This window comes from Periplaneta americana, chromosome 3, assembly GCF_040183065.1.
Source record: "Periplaneta americana isolate PAMFEO1 chromosome 3, P.americana_PAMFEO1_priV1, whole genome shotgun sequence".
NCBI classification, from domain to species: domain Eukaryota; kingdom Metazoa; phylum Arthropoda; class Insecta; order Blattodea; family Blattidae; genus Periplaneta; species Periplaneta americana.
This window is the reverse complement of record NC_091119.1, coordinates 45132388-45146884: the sequence shown is the minus strand read 5'-3', so window position 1 is coordinate 45146884 and position 14497 is coordinate 45132388. Positions and strand designations below refer to the sequence as shown.

The following is a 14497-nucleotide window of genomic DNA, read 5'->3' as shown; positions in this document are numbered from 1 at the left end:
CTATACCACAACTATAGGCACATTCAGTAAGCTTTCATATAATCAATGCTTCTTTGATTCCTGTTACATTGCTCTTAACATCATGTTACCTAAGCAAAGTACCGGTACCTCAAATGGTTGGTGAAACACTACTACACTAATAGGATGTTTAATAGTTAACGACACATTAACATGCTGTTAGCGTTATTTTAACGAAGCTTGGTGAAACTGGGCCTTAGTGCTGGATTTAGACCTGAGCAACCTAGGCATTTGCCTAGGATGGCAATTTTCAGAGAGGCAGCATTCTCTCTCTCTCTCTCTCTCCCTCTCTCTCTCCCTCCCTCCCTCTCTCTCTCTCTCTCTCTCTCTCTCTCTCAATTGAAAAAGTTAACACAGTAAAAATATCATAAAGTTATTCAGTTGTAACTTGTGTTGGGCCAGCCCATGGTGCAGGTAACACAGGAACTGCAGTTTCCCTGTGGCATTCCAACAAATTTCAGTCTCCATTATCATCTCATCTCATTGTGCTCATTGTGAGTATAGCATAGACCAGCCTCCTATGGCGCTCCTTGGGCAGCGACTCTGTCAGTAAATTGGTCTACACATCTGGCGTCATATGGGTGAATGACGAACAGAAGTACCTCGCCATTAGTATGAAAAAAAAAATTACTATCTGCTTGCTGATCATAACCCATATGTTATTTCTCTGAAGAATCTTCATCACGTCTCATCTCCCATGACAATCTGGTCGAGAAACCTGTCACCTTCACTCTCGTTGTACTGAAGAAATTTCAGTGTTGCTCCAATCCTCGTGGTTTTTTGGACTTCAGGCAGAGCTTTTGGTACCCACCGAGCACAAAACTTGGTATAGCCTAACCTTTGTGTCACCACTTCATACAGAACAGTCCAACTGGTTTGCGGAAAATACTCAGAGAGTTCCGAAATTATGAAATGGCGAATTTGTTTGACAGCATCATCCACTTTTGCAACAAGTTCATCATCCACAACAGTCAGCCACTTTGTTTTTCATCATGGATGTTAGTGCTTCCATCTTAGAACTACACCAACATCGAACAATACTGTCACTCATAATGTTTCCATACACTGCAGTAATCTCACAGTGAATTGCAGCTACTGTTAATTGTTTTGCTCACAGAAACCGTATTACTGCATGTACCTCACATTTGGCGGGAACTTCAATTACTGCACACGTTTTAAATGCCAATCTTGGTGAGAGAAATGGTCGAATGCAACCTCACAGTGACACTGCCAGGAGCGAACTCAACCAAGCTACATAGTGGAACAAAGATGACACTGCTACTGCCACTCCTGCACATGACAGACAAGACCAGAACTACCTTTCCAAATCACTCTAGTATACAATGTGAAACGTGTTGAGTATTGCTACATTTTGTATCATGTTGAATTTTGTTTTGTCCATATTTTAGCATTTCAATACCTATGAATAGTGATTTTAGTATGACACTGTTAATACAAGATTCATTGTGATCGAAACATTATTTATTCCAGTAATGTTTTACTTATTGTGAAAGATACATCTTTATTAATTTTTTCTGTGTACATTACCCGAACTATTAACAACATCAGCATTATCACCACCATCATTTTATTTTATTGGGTTATTTTACGACGCTGTATCAACATATAGGTTATTTAGCGTCTGAATGAAATGAAGGTGATAATGCTGGTGAAATGAGTCCGGAGTCCAGCACCGAAAGTTGCCCAGCATTTGCTCGTATTGGGTTGAGGGAAAACCTCAGGAAAAATCTCAACCAGGTAACGTGCCCCGACTGGGACTCGAACCCAGGCCACCTGGTTTCGCAGCCAGACGTGCTGACCGTTACTCCACAGGTGTGGACACCACCATCATTGCCATCATATCATCATTATCATTGTTGTTATAATAGGTATTATTATTATTATTATTATTATTATTATTATTATTATTATTATTATTATTATTATTATTAGTGAAAAGACATGTTAAATCACCAAAAAACTATTAATGATTACGTTTTTGACGACAATTATTTGGCATTAGTGAAGGCATGGAAAAATAAAAATGCCTGTAACCCAGAAATGTAAAACTAACACACTTCTTTATTTGTGTACCACTGTATATATTGTTAATGGCTGCTTAGCTTAGCACTTACTTATGCCGTTGAATATGCGGTAAGCTGTTATTTTGGAGATGTAGCCCTTTGTAACCAGCCACTGGGAAATGTATCCAAAAATTGCCTGTGACAAGGTGTTGAAAATGTAAGGCAAGGATGACAACACTCCACTCTGTGGACAGAAAATAACAGATGTATGTGGCAGCTCTGCAAATGGTTCAAGAATAGATGTCAATATTCATGAAGTTAGGGACACTGTTAGCTGAGTGGTTGGAGCATTTTCCACGCTGGTAAACTGAGTTTCAATCCCAATGAATCCAAGTGGAATTTGTAGTGGACAAAGCTTGTTCAGTGATAGTTTTTGCGGAATACAACCGTTTCTTCTACTGACGTTCCACTATTGCTCTATTAATCATCACCATCGTCGTTGTCGTCATAATCATTATCACTTGTTGCCATGTACCCGTGATCGTGAACCATGGTGTATCATGGGCAATGCTAGAGCAGCAAAAGTGTATATAGCTTTAGTGCATTACTCCTAGAGGAGAACACTTCAATGAATGATGCTAGTCAAGTATCAGTCCTTGAAAAAAAAATGTATTCATCAAGTTAACTTACAGCTTGCAAATCGAAGTGAAGAATATTACTGAGATATGTTGGCAATTCTGAAAGCATCATGTAGAAGTTGAAGCAGTAGCCCACACCTATGATAATGTGCATCCACAATGGCACAGATGTAAGGATGGCGACCCATGGCACTGGATGCTGTTAACAAAAGATATTCCTTTTTTGTAGTGCTTATGTCACTTTCTTCTGTTTATATATCTTTTATTTTTTAATTTCAGGGATCTATCTGCAAACTGGTATAAAATACACTACAGCCTATTGGCTTATTATGTCGGCTCTCTTGTTTTCTACTTTAAGGTATGTTTGCAGTTTTAATCAAAATCGTGACTCCCTTGAAAGTTCATTGCATATGAACCAGTGAACTTCGGATTAAATGCAATGATTCTGAACACTGAATGACTTGTTCTGTGAAATTCTCATGTTTTATTACGTAAAAATCTGAAAGTAGTCCAACAAAGACTGTTGTAAGGTATTTGAATGTAATGGCAAAGGGAATTCACGAAAAATTTCAGTAAAGGTAGCCTTTTCCCAGGTATCGAACTTCAGTCTTCCAAAATACCAACCATTTGATGTGATAATTGGTTTTATATATTAAGATAATCTATGTCTGTACCAACCTTCTTCTTAGTTGTCTCGCCAATTGAGCTGAGTAAGTAGTTTTTCTCCTTATCTGAGATTCGAGGATGTTCCTGTGGTGTGTCGTACATCAGCAAGAACCATGGCACAATAAAACAAATTGAAATTCCTCCAAATAAGTAATATGGTAGTGGCCACCCTCCAGCTTCGGCCAAAATTCCAGAGAGCACCATTGAAATGACTGCACCAAAAGTAGCGCCTATAACAGACCCAGTGAATAAGGTTTGAATATGCAGGAGTTTTTTCTATTTTCTTCCTTTGCTGTATAGAATTAAAAATTTTTCCTGTGCAGCGTGTTATGAGATTAATGTTTGCAACTATCTCACTTACCTGACATTATGAGACTTCCAATAAATATCCTCTCATCTACAGGGAACCATTTGGCCAAGACTTCACATGAAGATGGGACGATCATACCCTAAAGAACAAAAAGTCAGGAACAAATTACCATGTGTGAACTTTAAAATATTTATTTTTTCGTTTTTTCTGTCTTATACTATGAGTGATTTGCTGCAGTAAAGTTTGAGATTGATAGAGTAACTGACAACAAGTAATTTTTTGTTAACTAGCCTTAAAACTTACAGAACTTAGAAGATACTGGTACTTCAAGATTTTCATTACTATTCTCACTCCATTTTAACCATCCTACTCTGAATAGCCTCTACCATTTTATAAAATCATTACACAAAGAACAGCACACACACCATTTTTCTCTCCTGAAAGTCCTCGTTTCTTTCCACAACAATATATTCTATGTATCATGTATGTAATCTGCCACATACATAGTACTACATTAAGTTCCGCACCATAGTGTTGTTGTCTAAGACATCATGTCCAGACTCGCGTTATGCAATGAGTATTATGGAGTGAGCACTGGTTCTACTGGTTCTAGTCCTTAAGGGGGAAGAAATTCTCTCATGAAATTTCGGCCATTGTATAGGACCAGCATCTTGATGAATTTGGGGCACTGTACCGCTAGCAAAATCTGATTTAAAAAACCAGTGCTACAATGACTGGTGGGATCACAGGTGTCCTGACCATACAGTATGTTGGCCCTTTTTCTGGTTGGATGATCGTTCATTTCTGCTGATGCATGTGGACATGAGACTAGCAGTTGACTGGTACGCCTTTGACCCTTCATTGGCTGTTGTGTCACGGATTACTATACTAAACAGTTTCTGCTACTTTAGTTTCATGTTAGTTGTTAAGTTAATAAACACAAATGAGTAGTGGTAACACATTTTGTCAGAGTTTAACAAGACAGTTGAAATTCAGTTTCACTTAAATATTTCTTGTTGCAAAAAATGTATCCAATTTGAATTAAACCATAATTTCAATGTTTGATGGCTTCTAGTTTCTTAATTTTTTCATTATCTGTTCAGAGGGAGGTTCAGTTATTTCATACTGATTGCAGTAGGAAACTTCAATAATATATTCAGTTATAAAAAAAATAAACTACAGTTAATTGTGCTGCATGCATGAGTACATCATTTGTCATAATTATACTGTAGTTTCTTTGGAGATTTTTTTTTTAAATTCCAATGGCGTTCATTTATTCGGTTGAGAAGCTTTTGTCATCCAGTCAAAAAAACTGAGAGTTAGAATTTATAAAACAGTTATATTACCGTTTGTTCTGTATGGTTGTGAAACTTGGACTCTCATTTTGAGAGAGGAATAGAGGTTAAGGGAGTTCGAGAATAAGGTGCTTAAGAAAATATTTAGGTCTAAGAGGGATGAATTTACAGGAGGATGGAGAAAGTTACATAACGCAGAACTGCACACATTGTATTTGTCTCCTAGCATAATTAGGGACATTAAATGGGGAGGGCATACAGCACATACGGATAAATCCAGAAATTCATATAGAGTGTTAGTTGCAAGACTTGAGGGCAAAAGACCTATGGGGAGGCCGAGGCGTAGATGGGAGGACAGTATTAAAATGGATTTGAGGGAAGTGGGATATGATGGTAGGGACTGGATTAATCTTGCTCAGGATAGGGACTGTTGGCGGGCTTATGTGAGAGCGGCAATGAACCTCTTGATTCCTTAAAAGCCATTTGTTTGTGGCACTTGCCTGCCAGTCTGAAATTGCGTTCGGGCGCGGGTTCGATCCCCACTTGGGCTGGTTACCTGGTTGGGTTTTTTCCGAGGTTTTCCCCAACCGTAAGATGAATGCCAGGTAATCTATGGCGAATCCTCGGCCTCATCTCGCCAAATACCATCTCGCTATCACCAATTTCACCGACGCTAAATAACCTACTAGCTGATACAATGTCGTTAAATAACCAACTAAAAAGAAAAAAAGCCATTTGTAAGTAAGTAAGTAATGGCATTTATTAGATGTGTGCTTTCTTTCATTCCAGTAGATTCCTGATAAATTGGATTCTATCCTCTATTGCACTGTATTGGTCTATGTTCATTGTAGAGGTTGGGTCTTTATAGATGATGCATTCTGGTGAGTCCTTGATGTTAATGTTGTGAAGATGGCCTGCCAAATATCATGGTGTGTATTGAGTCTAAACATTGCTACTGAGGCATTCCATGTCAAACCGAACACCTACGAAACATGACAACTTAGTACTTGTTCCAAATTTTTTTATACATTCTCGATATTAAATTAAATAACCCATCCATATTTTCTTTGTGTGGACATAATTATTTAGTCAATTTTTTTTTTTTCATAAATTTACATACAACATAATATGAAAATAGTTATTTTGAAGATTCTATAAATCGGAAACATTCCGTGTTTATACCATTTCAAAGTGCAAAAATTGCACTGCTTTACACTATTTTTTAATGTTCAATCAAAACATAAAGTGGGCCCGTTTTATGGGGTTATACTTTTAAAATATGTTTGTATATAGCAAGATTTTCCTTCTAAAAGAGAAAAAAAATATATCATTATATTCTTTGAAATGTTTTACGTAGAACTGCGTTGGTATCAGAATGGTATTTGAATAAAAACTGTACAAATAATTTACTGATGGTGTGTTCGGGGCAGACATCTGGGATTGGGTGAAACCTATGCTAGTCGCAGCAACAGGGAGTGATGAGGATGCTACTTCTCAACGAAAGGCATTGTCAGAAGTGCGGTGTTAATATAAATAAAAAGATAACCTAATGTTTTAGAAGCATGTAATGTCCATCAGCACTTCAGCAGTTGCTCTTAGGTGATCTATGACTTTCAAAGTATTTGTGTGTGTGTGTGTGTGTGTGTGTGTGTGTGTGTGTGTGTGTGTGTGTGTGTGTGTGTGCGTGTGCGTGTGCGTGTGCGCGCGCACGCACGCGCAAATTAAAATTCTCAGCTAGAGCAGTATTATTGGGATGCAAGACGACAAATGGAGGACATCTGAAGCTAAGAGCATTAGCAAACAACAACAAATATACGTTGTGATTGTAATTTTATTTTATGTTTAGTCTTACCGAAGCAGCTCCAATCAGCACCCTGGCAGCGATGAAGGCTGCAACGTGCAATCTGGCTGCCAGAGGACTGAGCGCTGTAAACAGTCCAGCAAGTAACACTCCTGGACCGATCACGACTTTGGAGCCCAAAATTTCACTCAGTCTGCCTCCCAGCAGCTGTGTTGCCACGTAGCCATAATAATAAGCTGATAGCATGTAGCCTTGAGTTTCTTCATCCCATTCGAATTCTCCTTCCTAAAGATACATGTGAGATATACAGTGCAGTCGCATCCTGTTTGATCCGAAGAACGTGGGCAGGAGCAAGTCTGTAGAGCGCGAGGTAACACGTACATTGTGAGGAACCCTAAAAAATAGAATCTATAGAAATAACTCACATGCCGTCAATGAATTGAAAGAAAATATAAGAACAGAAATTAGAAGGATAATGAAAGAAGAACTTTTGCTTGGGAATGTCTGAATGCTAATGGACATCACTTTCAGAAACTACTGTAACACAGGTTAGTGAAATAAAATGATGATTGTGTGCATGCCATTAATTAATGAAAGTTATATGAGTGCAATACGCCAGAGATTATACTGTAGATCTATATTTTACCTCGCACTGTACAGGCTTGCTCCCGCCTGCATTATTCAGATGAAGCGTGATGCTAACGCACTGCATTAAATTATATATTCCATAATGTTATTTTGCACATATAACTCATGGATTGACTTTATACTACGAGGCGTGTTCTTAAAGTAAGTTCCGTTTTCAATTATAGCTGTCGCATCGCTGCAGTCGTTATTTTGCGCATGCGTGTTTTCTTCTTCAGTCCTCAGGCAAGCTGTGCATGCAGTTTCAGAGCTTCAGTCCGTGTGTGTGGTTAGTTGTGATCAGTTGAAATGTTTAAAGTGATCGAGCATCCCACTGACTGTGAGATGCGGTCTGTTATCTGTTTCTTGAATGCGAGAAAGATCAAACCAGCTGACATTCATCGTCAACTTTGTGAGGTGTGTGGTGATGATGCCATTAGTGATGGAATGGTCAGGAGATGGCCACACACAGCTCGTGACACCCAAAATCTCATCTCGAAATTTGGCTGGGAACAAATTGACCATCCTCCCTACAGCCCAGATTTGGCTCCAAGTGACTTTCATCTCTTCCTGCACTTCAAGAAGTTCCTTGGTGATCAACGTTTTGATAGCGACGATGAAGTGAAAACAGCAGTGCGGGAGTGGTTCGCATTGCAGGCGGGCGAATTTTACAATGAGGGGATAGAAAGACTTGTGCCACGACTCGATAAATGCCTCAATAATAGTGGAGATTATGTTGAGAAGTAATTGAAGTGTGGGGAATACAATGCAACAAAAATGGTTTGTAAATATCTTCCCGTTTACTTACTACACCCTTTTGGAACTTACTTTAAGAACACGCCTCGTACATTAAAAAGTCAATTCAAGAGTTTTCATAACTTGTAATAGGTAGTGGTGGTGGTGGTGGGGGTAGTGGCAGGTGTGATGGCAGCAGTGGCAAGAAATGGTTCATTGTGTTAATTAAGAAGAACTTGTATGTTAAGAGAGATCTGATCCAAAAAAAAACTTTGGAGAGTGACTCAGCCAAGAATAAAATCACACAGCAAACAATAGAATACGAAAGCATCTTTGTCTCACACTGCATTTATATATTTGTATGCATACTTTCGTTCTTTTGATTTTATAGTAATATCTCGCCACACTCATTACAGCAAAGAAATTAGAACACTTTGTGCGTGCATCTAAGTCGCGTGTTTGTAAACTTACATTAACTTCTGACTTGTCCGCATCTTCTGGAACAGGACAGACATCCTGCTCTTCTTCGTTTCTTGGTATCATTGTTATGACATCATTCAAGTTCTGAGGTTCCGATGTGTTCTTGGAGACAGAGCGGACCATTGCCACAATGACAACAGAGAGATCCACTTTCATTGTATACTGCATCATGATGCTAGAGAAGCACATTGTTGCCACTACATAACGAGCTGGAATGAAGTTGAACATCTCTTCTATACGACCTGTACAACAGACCCCAGAACAGTCGTGTTTTTTATCAATCATCATATATTCTGCAAGACATTAGCTAACAAAACAATCAGACTGGTGCTGATGTGTGTGGAAAGAAATGTTTGTTTCGAATTAAGTATTGTGGCACCCGTCTGGAATGTTCTGGTCACGTCAGGGAGTTGCGCGCGCATCTAGCGAGAAGGAAGGCGTGGGGAAACGGAAACTCGAGCTCGATTTCTCTCAAAGGTTCTGAAAGACACGTGAATCGAAGACTCCAGAACGTGTGGTTTAATAAATAACACTGTGAGTGCTGACAGAGGAGTCAGTCGTCAAGTCAGTCATCGGAAATCAGTCTTGAGTCTTCAAGTCTACAAGTGAATCTTCGAGCGAGCATCTGGAAGACCGGGGTTCGACGTGCAGAGAACCTTAGCCGGAAGACCTGAGTTCGACGTGTGGTGGACCGCAACTGGGGAGACTCGAGTTCAACATGTCGTGGACTGTAGCTGGAAGACCTGAGTTCGACGTGCAGTGAACTTGAGTGAGTCCGTAACTGTGGCAGTGTCCAAGCGAGTGCGACGCATCCAGAAGACCTGAGTTCGATGTGTAGTGAACTTGAACAGTTAGCTAGAAGAACTAGCCAAGGCAAACGAACTGTGAACTGAGAACTGACAGTTTTGTTCTGCACATAGTGTATTGTGAACATTAATTGAAATTAAGAGTAGGACATTGTTGTTCTTCTCAATAATACACGTCGTGTATTGCCATTGTCGTTATGTGGAGTGCAATAACGACTATTGTGTTGCTATGTTGAGTGGAATACCCATTGTTGTAAGGTGATTAAGGAGAATAAAAGTCACATTGTTGTCGGGTATGTAATGGTTAAAGTAGAAATAAAAGTTACAATATCTTCTACGACGAAGGAAGTATTTTTCGATTAACTGTATCTACTGTGTCTTTCGTACAACAATAAAATTATTCTTCGACGTTTTATTTAGTTTTTTGGGCACGCTTCTGAACGGGGGCAGCAGCATTTCCCCTACGGTTAGAGCCCAGTTTAAGTGTGTGTGCATTAATCGGAAAAAATGTCATAAACATGCGTCCTATTCTCAATATTTTCTAGCCTCTAATTTTCGATAAATATACACACACCTAAACTGGGCTCTAACCTTAGGGGAAATGCCACTGCCCCTGTTCGGAAGCGCACCCAGTTTTTTTCCTGGTAAAGAAATAATGGTAGTTGTCGTTATCACCACGCTCAACAACAGAATCTATTGAATGTAATGGGGACCTTTCATCTAAATAATGAATGAACATGAAAAATATAACTTCAAATTAGAATGTAAATCATTCCAATAAAGTGCATGTAGTATAGTGAGGATTCTATTACAAAGATATTAAAAAAAAGTTAATATACGTTATTTTATGCTGGACTACCGTTTCAGAGTCGGCCAACTCTGAAACAGCCATCCAGCATAAGATATATTACCTTTTTTTAACTTTTTAACAAATTTTAATACTGTGAAGTTTTTAAAGATTTTAGACTTTTATTGTACAAGGTGTTCCAGTAGAATGTGACTGTTTTCATAGCCTTATTGTGGGACAACCAACTTGAATTAACAGAAACACTTTTACTGGAAACATTGTTGTAGAATGCAATTTATTAATCTGTACTTATTTTTTTTAATTAAATGTTTTAAGTGATCTCCACTACAATGAACACATTCTTGCAGTCTGCTCTGAAAGCTCATCATTACTCTCTGCATTAAACCACGATCAACGACTCTCATTTCATTATTTACATTTTCTTTTAACAGCATTATGTTGCGTGGTCTGTTACGGTGCACTTTACTTTTCAAATATCCCCATAAGAAGAAGTCAGCTCACGTAAGGTCAGGAGACCATAGCAGCCAGGTGATATCTCCAAATCGTGAAATTATGTGCCCAGGAAACAAGATTCGCAGACAGTTCATTGATTCACGTGCAGTGTGTGCTGTTGCCTCATCCTATTGGAACCAAAACTCATTACGCTGATCCATTTCAGGCAGTTTCACTGTTTCCAACATTTCTTGGTACTGATCTGCATTGACAGTCACAGAGCGGTTATGTTTTTCAAAGAAGTATGGGCCAGTAATTCCAGAGGCAGAAACGCCACACCACACTGTGTTACTATGTAATGGTTGTTCGTGCATTTGCATGGGTTGATCTTCATTCCAATACCGGAAATTCTGTTTATTAACGAACTCAGATAGGTGGAAGTGTGCCTCGTCCGACATAATGAGTTTCTTCAGAATATCCGGATTTAGACTCGAGTTAGCTTTGGTAGCATGTCTGCCTCCAGACTAGCCGGCCCGGGTTCAATTCCCGGCAGGGTCAGAAATTTTAATGTAAAATTTCTATCTCGGGACTAGGAGAGGTGGCGGTGCACAACTTCTAATCACTAGATTGCCTGGGTTAAATCCCAAATCTCTCCACAGTGCATATGAAGAGAAGGCATATGTCACTGTTGATAGTGATTCGTCCGTTGGATGGGAACGTTAAGCCTGGCGGCCCCTTGGTGCTATTCAACAGGAGTAGGCTATGTGCCGGCACCGGGTTTCCCCTTCTCCCTTCCTCAGCTTCATCATCATCACTCATTCCAGACACTACACTTACACGTACACTCACCCTAGTACACGACATAACTCTCCACAGATACACATCATGTACAGTGTGACCTGCCGAAGTGGTGTACAACTAGAAAATGGGTCACAGTTCTGCCATCTATCCGCAGTATGCGGAACCCGAATCACGCAAGTGAAGTGGGTGGGAATTGGATACACACACACACACACACACACACACACACAGACTCATATGCTCATCCGACATAATGAGTTTGTTCAGAATATCCGGATTTAGACTCATTATATGCTGTTACTGCAAATACACGTTATGCCACCCTCTAGTTAGCCATAATATCATTTCCTACAATCACAGGAGAAATGGCATGTTTTGAAGTCGTATAGCAACCAATATTTCCTCCAAAACACAAAATTGCTATAAATGGTAGTGTTCTGAAAACCTTCACTTTATATTGGAACACCTTGTATTTAATATTTAGGGTGCTATTCATAGACATTTCGCAGCATGCGCTACGAGCGTACTAAGCTAGCCCCGACTATCCACTGGTTACTAGTACAGAATTCAAATCATATCCTATCGCTAACACTGGTTTATGAATACGAAAAACACTGATCATCCACCGGAAGCCCGCGCTAAAAATGTCTATGAATACGGCCCTAAGTGTTAAGAAGTGAATCGATAACAAATAATAAATGTTTTTAAAAATTCTTTAAATTTGAACTTTGCAAAGAGCCTGGTTACTCACCAGAAAAACATAAATTTTGTGTCCAACTTACATATTGCTAGTACCATGAGGGCTACTAATGAATATGGTAGAAGAGACAGTAGACTAAATCGTTGTTAAGGATTGTAGCACTAGCAACTCTATGAGCAGTAGCGTAGTGTCAGGGGAGATAGTGTAGACATTGTCAACTCAAAATTCACGAAATAATTCATCAATATCTATTATAATTTTCTTAAATGTTCTTTTGAAATTTCTAAGCAGATTTCTTTTAACTTCTGAAAAAAAATAAAGTTGCATGTAATTTATTTTAGGTGCCTCAGAAATAAGTTTCCTGCAGCTATGGTGAATACTGCATGTGGGGTAGACAGAACATGATCTGTATCTCCCGTCTGCTTCAGTCTCTAGTAGATGCACTTTAAAAACATGCGTGTACAGGACGTCCTCCTTCCCTCACACACAGATCCTAATACACTCTGTTCGTAAGTGGTTAGATATGTTTGTCTGGTGTATACAGTGCAGCAATACAATAGAGTTTCCTTCCCGTGAGTGTTGTTTCCTGCTGCAGTATGGAAAGTGATCACGTGATGATCAACATGAACAATCTGACTTTTGATTCTGTTAGTTTTCTTAAAAGCAATTCTTTGTCGTCTTTAACTTTTGAGTAGAAGCTAAACTTAAAGTCTAAAATAAACAGAAAGTCTTTAAATAAATTTGTCCTGGAAGACGGAAACCGGAATTCAATTAGAAAATGTCGAATTATTTGGTACTCTAAATGTAAACCCCTTTGTGGTTCTGAGCAGATGAAGAACCATGGAGCTGTACTGGTATTTCTACAGTAAGAAATCTTTGAATCAAAAGCTATAAAGTATGCAAGGAGAAAAACAAACATTAAAAATGCATAAATGTTTATGTTGGGAAGAAACAATAGAACACTGGCTTAAACATCATGCTTAGAAGCTGTTAGACATAATGAAAATGTGGTATGGAATAGATGCATAGTTAGTCAGCTTGTTGCTGTAGGCTGACACCTCGGATGGCAAAAATAAATTACCCTTTAGAGGACATCGAGAAGCACAAGAATCATGAAGTAAATGCAGTTATTTAGAAACCGTAGATTTACTGATAATAGAAGATACCTTCATAAAACCAACTTGGAAGCAGTTTTAAAGACACATCTCCAGATATTTAGAGCGATTTGATCCAATCTGTCATGAATGCGATAAAGGAAAGTATGGCTGGAGAGCTTGCATTAACTGAATGTGTGTGGCTATTCAAGCAGATGAAACTACAGATGTTTCTGTCAAAGCTCATTTAAGTATAAAATTCTGCGATATGTCTATGAATTGCTTATTGAAGAAAGGTTTTTAGGTTTCTTCACTATATCTCTGGATAAAAGTGTACAAGGTTTGGCATCACATGCAATTTCCGTTCTTAAGGAATATAAAATTGATAATAAAATAGTGTGCCAGATCTATGACGGGACCATTGTAACGGCAGGACATCATAATGGAATTCAGGCAAATTGTACGAAAGCACTGCCCCATGACATCATTTGCTTATTAACAAGAAAATTCTTTATTAGGTACTCAGTCATTTAAACAAGTAGCTAATGCGTGTGAAAGTTTACTTTATTCTTATTTTCGGAATTATTAGATATTTTTCATCTACCCGTACTTTTTTGTCACATTACGCCACTGTCTGTGAGAGTCAATTCGTTTAACCACAAGCAATATTTATGTGCCTAGGCTATTTATATTTTACAATATTTCAGATGGTGGCTTTTTGTGATCATTTAGTGAAATGTTAACTTAAATCTTTCAGTGTTTCAAGTTACAGCAGTCACAAAAAAAAAAAAAAGATAAAATTAACAGAAAATGAACTTCTGATAATCTTATAACAAAAGCCGCAGCCCTAAAATAAAAATGTCCATGAGCCGCAATTGATGTAGTGTGTTATATTAGTGTCAATGCAAGACTCCTTTCAGTCAAAATTCTCACATATTTCTAAATTGAATCCGATATTTGTATTTGTACTTAAAAACTAAATACAATACAAACAATTTACGACTCAGTCAAATACCAACAAATATACAAAACATACATTTTTAAATTAAATTGAATATTAACAAGTACAAGATGCCTACAGTTACAAACTGGATCAGATATTAACAGTTATACAATGCAGACAATTATAAACTGAATCAAATGTTAAAGTGTATATGTTGTAGTTACCTGCACTCTTGTTGAGAACCTGCTGCACAGAATTACTTGACTAAACTGCTGCAGTAATCTCTCATATACTTTTCCTTTTCTCTCTCTCTCTCTCTCTC

The 14497-nt window shown here is 38.4% G+C and overlaps 1 protein-coding gene across 2 annotated transcripts in view; it reads right to left on the bottom strand.

Annotated features, from left to right (window-relative positions):
* LOC138695993 (putative inorganic phosphate cotransporter) overlaps positions 1-14497 on the bottom strand; it is a 24692-nt gene extending 10195 nt beyond the window's left edge. The window contains exons 1-7 of one of the 2 annotated variants that reach the window (XM_069820445.1): positions 14400-14497; positions 8583-8833; positions 6804-7037; positions 3708-3795; positions 3359-3576; positions 2733-2879; positions 2154-2286 (exon numbers count right to left, since the gene is read on the bottom strand). In XM_069820445.1, coding sequence (XP_069676546.1) covers positions 2154-2286; positions 2733-2879; positions 3359-3576; positions 3708-3795; positions 6804-7037; positions 8583-8819 — 1057 coding nt within the window. In that variant the 5' untranslated portion in view covers positions 8820-8833; positions 14400-14497. Of the gene's footprint in view, positions 1-2153; positions 2287-2732; positions 2880-3358; positions 3577-3707; positions 3796-6803; positions 7147-8582; positions 8834-14399 lie in introns of those variants that run through there. The other variant, XM_069820447.1, reaches the window with a different exon arrangement.